This window comes from Callionymus lyra, chromosome 19 (genome assembly GCF_982586985.1).
Source record: "Callionymus lyra chromosome 19, fCalLyr1.hap1.1, whole genome shotgun sequence".
Classification (NCBI taxonomy): Eukaryota; Metazoa; Chordata; class Actinopteri; order Syngnathiformes; family Callionymidae; genus Callionymus; species Callionymus lyra.
The window spans coordinates 7072078-7078534 of record NC_141836.1 but is presented as its reverse complement, the minus strand read 5'-3'; the positions used below and the strand labels follow the sequence as shown (position 1 = coordinate 7078534).

The 6457-nt window shown below is 41.8% G+C and overlaps 1 protein-coding gene across 1 annotated transcript; it reads left to right on the top strand.

The window, feature by feature from the left end:
- Positions 1–2891: 2891 nt before the first annotated feature.
- On the top strand, positions 2892–6156 carry hoxc12a (homeobox C12a). Its single transcript, XM_087781442.1, has 2 exons — positions 2892–3875; positions 5094–6156. Exons 1-2 carry the CDS (start codon positions 3335–3337, stop codon positions 5330–5332), a joined length of 780 nt encoding a protein of 259 aa, XP_087637568.1. The 5' UTR covers positions 2892–3334; the 3' UTR covers positions 5333–6156.
- The last annotated feature ends 301 nt before the right edge of the window (positions 6157–6457 follow it).

Below are 6457 nucleotides of genomic sequence, written 5' to 3'. Positions count from 1 at the left end.
AATAAACTTGTGTTTAGTCTCAGATTAGATGTTGGAATGTGTGCGTGTCCGTGTGTGTTACTCCACGCGTGTGTGCGTGCTCGTGTGTTACTATATCTGTGTGTGCCTGTTTTTGTGTAACTATATTTGTGTGCGCATATGTGTGTGTGTTTTTGTGTGTGCGTGTAAATGTGCGAGACTATGTTTGGATGTTGTGTTTATGCAGTGACTGTGTGTGTTCATATGTGTGTCTGTCTGTGTCTGTTGGTGTGTATGTGAATGTGTGAGTGTCTGTATGTATAGATGTGTTTTTGTTGGTGTGTGTGTAAATGTGCGTGACTATGTTTGGAAGTTGTGTTTATGCGGTGACTGTGTGTGTTCATATGTGTGTCTGTCTGTGTCTGTTGGTGTGTTTGTGTCTGTAAGTATAAATGTGTTTTTTTTCCGTCTGTGTATGTGTAAATGTGTGTGTTCGTGTGTTTAAAAGTGTGTATCTGCGTGTCTGTGTTTATAAATGTGTGTGTTTATTTATGTCTGTCTGTTTGTGCGTGTATGTGTGTCTATTTGTTAGGATGTGTCTATAATTATGTGTGTGTTACAATAGTAGAGTGTGTGTTACAATATTTGTGTGTGTTACTTTATGTTTGCGTGTGTGTCTGTGTGAGAGTGTGTCTGTTTGTGCGTCTGTGTGAGAGTGTGTCTGTTTGTCTGTCTGTGTGAGAGTGTGTCTGTTTGTGTGTGTTTGTGTGCGTGTGTGCCTGTTTGTGTGTCTGTGTGTGTCCATGTTTTAGTGTGTTCTATTGCCGTCATCAAAGTGTGAAAGGCTCTTTGTCTGGCCGTCTGGCCTGGGCCGGCTGGTCACTCCAGTGGTCAGACTCTGGACTAGACAGTGACCTTGACGGTCCGCAGCTCTCTACTGCGCATGTCACGTCCGGATCAAAGAGAACCCCCAGACGTTTTCCCCCCTGATGACGTCATCTGGGCTGAAGTAAGGGGGGACGAGAGCGGGTTTGGATCGAATTGGACCAAAACCTGGTCCGAGGGGTGAACACGAAAGGTTCTGACTCGAGCCAGACGCGCGCACATGCACACGCACCAACTAACTAGACAGGCTCGAGGAAGGCGACACCGACCCGGGTCACTCTGCAGCGTCTCCGGTTCAAACACCCGATACCGGTTCTGTCTATTTAGAGCCGGGCTGAGGCTGGTCCGAGTCTCGAGGCCCCGCGGAGGTTTTGGGTTCGAACCGAGCTCTGATTTCAGCTGACTATGGGTGTATGAGTCTGAGCAAGTGTGTGTGAGCAAGTGTGTGCGAGTGTGTCTACTTCACGTGCACCCGGAAGAACAAAAACATCTTAAAAGCTTCTTCCATGAATCTATGATATTTATTGAAATAGATCAATGTTGTTATTTCAACCATCATTAAATAGTAATTTAATAAAACACACTGATGTCTGCGGAGTGTGTGTGTTCACTTGTTTTATTCTTGGTTACATTCATTGATCAGGTATTAGTTGATCAGTCATTAAATCGGTTCGTCGAGTCAATTTAAATACATATGTGTGTATATATATATATATATATATATATATATATATATATATATATATATAACATTATATTTAATTAAAGTTTGCATGTTGAGAAACTGAATTCACAAATACGTGACGGAGATCAAATCGTGCATTTAATTGTATTTACTTCTAAATATAGAAGAATATATAATATTCATTCAATGGCGTCACTTTGAAGAAAATACTTTTCGCTGATATGATGTCATCTCTAAAATTCAACTGAAATCTTCCACAAATAGAAAAACAAAATTTGATACTTCCTTAATATATTGTATATAGTTTAGAAAGTACATGTTAATTTGTACGTACTTAAAACAAAAAGGATTAATAAAAATCCACTTGTGTGCACATATATAATAATATTATAAAAATAATTATATATATAATATAATTATATATATGCACACAAGTGATGTGTGTATATATATATATATATATATATATATATATATATATATATATATATATATATATATATATATATATATATATATATAAATCACTTGTGTGCACATATATAGTAATATTATACAAATAATTATATATATAATATAATTATATATTTATAATTATATATATGCACACAAGTGATTTGTATATATGTATATTTATATATATATAACAAGAAACAAGAGCTGTGCATTAACATCTTTCAGTCACATATATATGATTATACCGGTGCATATATATTTCTAGTTCTTGTTTAATTTGTCACATATTTTATTATTTTTTTCTTCCACCACCGACAATATATATGTATATGTTTAATTGTTATGATTTTTTTATCCACAATAACAAAAACAGAGTTTTCACTATTCACATTTTACTGACATAATCGATACTTTTAGAAATTCCCTCTTTTTTCCTTCTATTAGTCACATGATTATATATATATTTTATATATAAACCTGTATAACCGTGTCAGAAGAAAAGACATTGAACATGGAATGAATTGTCAGCAAAATGTAAATAGTGAAAAATGTATTTATTATTATAAAGAAAATAATCATTGCAATTATACATGAATATATTTACTCTGAAAATGCATTGACCATTAGATTAACATCCAAATCCTTTTTTCTGACCATAAGGAAGAAAAAAACACACGTGTGTGGTCACGCGCACACAGACATCCAAATTCAGTTAAATCAAAGTGTCTGACGTCACTGTGGTCAAACTCAAGTTCACCACTGATCTGATCTGTTGTAATGACGTCATTGGGACTTTGACCAGAACACTGTTCCACCAAAGGTCCAGTTCGGCAGCGAGGTCGTGCTGATGCGGTCGGTTCTTCTAAAAGTCACCTTGCGCCACCGACCTGTCTGTATACGAGCTGACCTTGCTACTGTAAATATGCGAATGGAGGCGCATCATCTTTTCCTTCAACGAGCTCGTAAACACTTTATAAGACTTTCAATTTCTCATAATCTGGAGCTGCTTTCTCCTCAAAGAATAAATAGTTTACACAGGAAACTTTTGTCAGCCTGTAAAGGACTCCAACAAGCCCATAAGACGCGGAACGGAACCGGTCCGGATTCCTCTGGACTCTGCGGATCCTCCATTTTTCATAAAAAGCTTTATGGTATTTTTAAAACGCTTATAAACCTGTGTAATACCGAAGCGAATGTTTTGTTTTGTCGGACCGAGTGGGTGGTACCGAGTGCGCGCAGGTCGGCCTCGGTCACGTGGTGCGCGCGCGGCCAATCAGACGCGGCTCCAGCTTTAACTACGTTAAATGTCAGATAGCAATAAAGTAGAAGCTGCTGGTCGGGCCCGCGGAAATGGGCGAACATAATCTGCTTAATCCCGGGTTTGTGGGACCTCTGGTGAACATCCACACTGGAGACACCTTCTACTTCCCCAATTTTCGTGCGTCCGGGGGACAACTGGCGGGGCTACCGTCGCTCTCCTACCCGCGGAGGGACAATGTCTGCTCCCTCCCGTGGAACCCGTCCGAGCCCTGCAACGGATACACGCAGTCGTACTTCGGCGGCTCCGTGTCCTTCAACCGGTCCTGCGAGATTTCCAGACCGGAGGAGCAGAAGTGCTACTACAGCAGGGAGACCTGCTCAGGTGGACCCAAGCGGGAGGACGTCCGGACGGCGGCTCTGACCTCCGACCACGGGATGCACGGCGGAACCGCCGGCGTCTTCGCCAAGTACGACTACGGCACCGAGCAGCTGTCGCAAGACCCGCCGTCCTGCCAGTCGATGGAGTCCGACTCCAGCTCATCCCTGCTCAACGACGCGAAGGCTTCATCCAGCGACGCCCCGACTCTGGTGTCGCCGGGGGCCCACGGAGGAACCATGTCCGCGGGCGGAGGTGGGTCATGTCTCTGTCTCTCAGATCCTCATGCGGATGCATCTCACGGGGTTTTTCCCTGATGCGGATCAGCCTGCGAGGGGGCCTGCATGGCGCGTTTTCGCCACTAGGGGGCTGTCCCCAAACACCCTGGCCGCCATGTGCTCGCAGACACACGCACTGTGGTCCAGACCCACCAGTGCCCCCTTCAGAACCAGCTCGAGTCTAAAACCTTTGCAGCAGAAGCGAAAGAGAGATTGGCGTCTGAACAAAAATTGTAATTATTAGTTTATTGACGTGAAACTAGAGAGATAGAGAACGAAGATGTTATTAAAGTGTGTGTAGGTGTGTGTGTTATCAGTCATGCACACACATATATATATATATAATATATAAACATTCAACACAATCAATGTAATGCTGTCATAAATGTAAAGCTAGTTTTATTTTAAAATTAATATCCCTTGAGATATTTATCGATTATTTAATTGTTAAATAAAATGTACACAGTTCACCCTCCAGTCAACAGGAGTTCAGAGTGATGTGCAGATCCGTGACGTCACATACGTCTTATCTTTTACAAAAAAAATCAGATGAAATAATTATTTTTAAAAACGTATGAGGTAAAATTCCAGAAACATTTAATTTATCAATTTTTGATTCCAGGTTAAACCTTTAAGACAAAATGGCGGTGACACCATGAATTAAAAACAATAAGTATCAAATACATTATTAAACAATCATGTTTGGATTGATCTTCGCCTCTGAAAGTGATCGACTTTGACACATCAGAGAAACACGCAACGTGGCGTAGTTTTGAACTTGTCGTTGATATAACGGTGTAACTACAGTCTTGTCCCCTCCTTTAAATACATCTTCTTTGTTATAAATATTTAAAACATTTATGTTACATTCATAAATAAGACCTAAATAGCAAATCTGGACACAAACTGTGTGGGGTTTTTGTGTGTTTTCTTCACACGTAGACCGCCGGGCACACACACACACACACACACATCTGAACTCTTATTTAAGCCACACAAACTAAATCAGAAAATTTTATACAAACATGACCAAAATGTTTAATTTTGCGGGGTTTTTTTAATATAGTGCGTGTCTTTAGACGTGCACGGCGGTGACCTCGAGATAATTCTTCTCACACATGTAAACTTGGAAGTGACCGTGGTGTTGTGGTGGCTGACCCTGCTCCCCTCCCTCCCTCCCTCCCTCCCCCCACAGGCGCCCCCTGGTACCCGGTCCACACCAGGACCCGGAAGAAGCGCAAACCCTACTCGAAGCTGCAGCTGGCGGAGCTGGAGGGAGAGTTCATGCTGAACGAGTTCATCACCAGGCAGCGCAGGAGGGAGCTGTCGGACCGACTCCACCTGAGCGACCAGCAGGTGAAGATCTGGTTCCAGAACCGGCGCATGAAGAAGAAGAGACTCATGATGCGGGAGCAGGCTTTGGCCTACTTCTAGACCCGCAGTATCCCACCCCATACACACACCCCCCCTACACCCCACTTTAGAGCCCAACACGAGTGCATGCGGCGTCTCTCCATCACGTGACGTCATGGGTTCCGCGAGAGTGATGGAAACAAACTGTGAGATTTTTTCTTTTTTAATCGGAGAGTCACGGAGTTAGCGGGAGAGTCATCGTTTTTAAAGTCAAAAATAACGCACAATCACGAGTCTTCAATAACACGTCACTTCCCCTGGACCAGAAAACCTATTGCGTCACTGTGAGTGAGCGAGTGAATGTAATATTTTTTTTCCCCTTATATTTACGTCATAAACACAATTTATCCTTCCTCTTTACACGCACACGAAAATGCAAAAATGTTTCAGTGTTGATCAAGTTGCACACACACTATCCTGCAAAAATGTGGTTAATGACGTCAAGGTGCTCAGACAATAAATATGTAGAACAAATATATTTAGATTTTTTCTTCTTGTCCACGTGCGTTTACGCATGCGTGATGTTATTTTTTACTTGTTTTCACTCAGAGAAAGAATGTATCATTTTGTATCCGTGTAAGCTTCGAGTGTTCTCGTCCCTCGTGGTTCTGGTCCAGGATTCTGGTGGTTCTGGTACATTCCACTGGGCCCGTGTGATCCACGATGGAGACGAGAACCAGAGAGCGAAGCTGTTTGTCGTCCTGTGTCGATGTCCGCCCGTCCTCTCCTCCTCCTCCTCCTTCTCTCCATCCCTCCATCCCTCCTCTGCTTGTTGTCCCGCGACATTGTCTTGTAAAGTGATATAATCTGAATGTATAAGCTCTTAATAAACAATATTGGAACGTTCATTGTGTGTCTCTGTCGTGGCAATAAACTATTATGTATCCTCCTTTTGTGCGCCTTGTTTCTCAAGGAACGAAATCGGCCAGAAATCAAGTTAATTTATATATAAATCAAAGTGTGATCAAGCGAGACGTCATTAAAACGTCATGCTAAATCCATGCCAAGTGCACGTGAAAAAACAAAACAAGTAGATGGATATGTGTGGATATAAAATATTACTACAGCTAAACAATTTACTGTACACTCCTTCCAAACATTGGTTCTCACACAAACACCATAAAACAAATATATAACCCGAGCGAA

Excerpts from the sequence above, each read along its gene's own strand:
- hoxc12a (XM_087781442.1), top strand. The coding sequence starts at position 3,335 with ATGGGCGAACATAATCTGCTTAATCCCGGGTTTGTGGGACCTCTGGTG. Across the intron at positions 3,876-5,093 it reads AACCATGTCCGCGGGCGGAG|GCGCCCCCTGGTACCCGGTC; the intron begins GTGGGTCATGTC and ends CTCCCCCCACAG.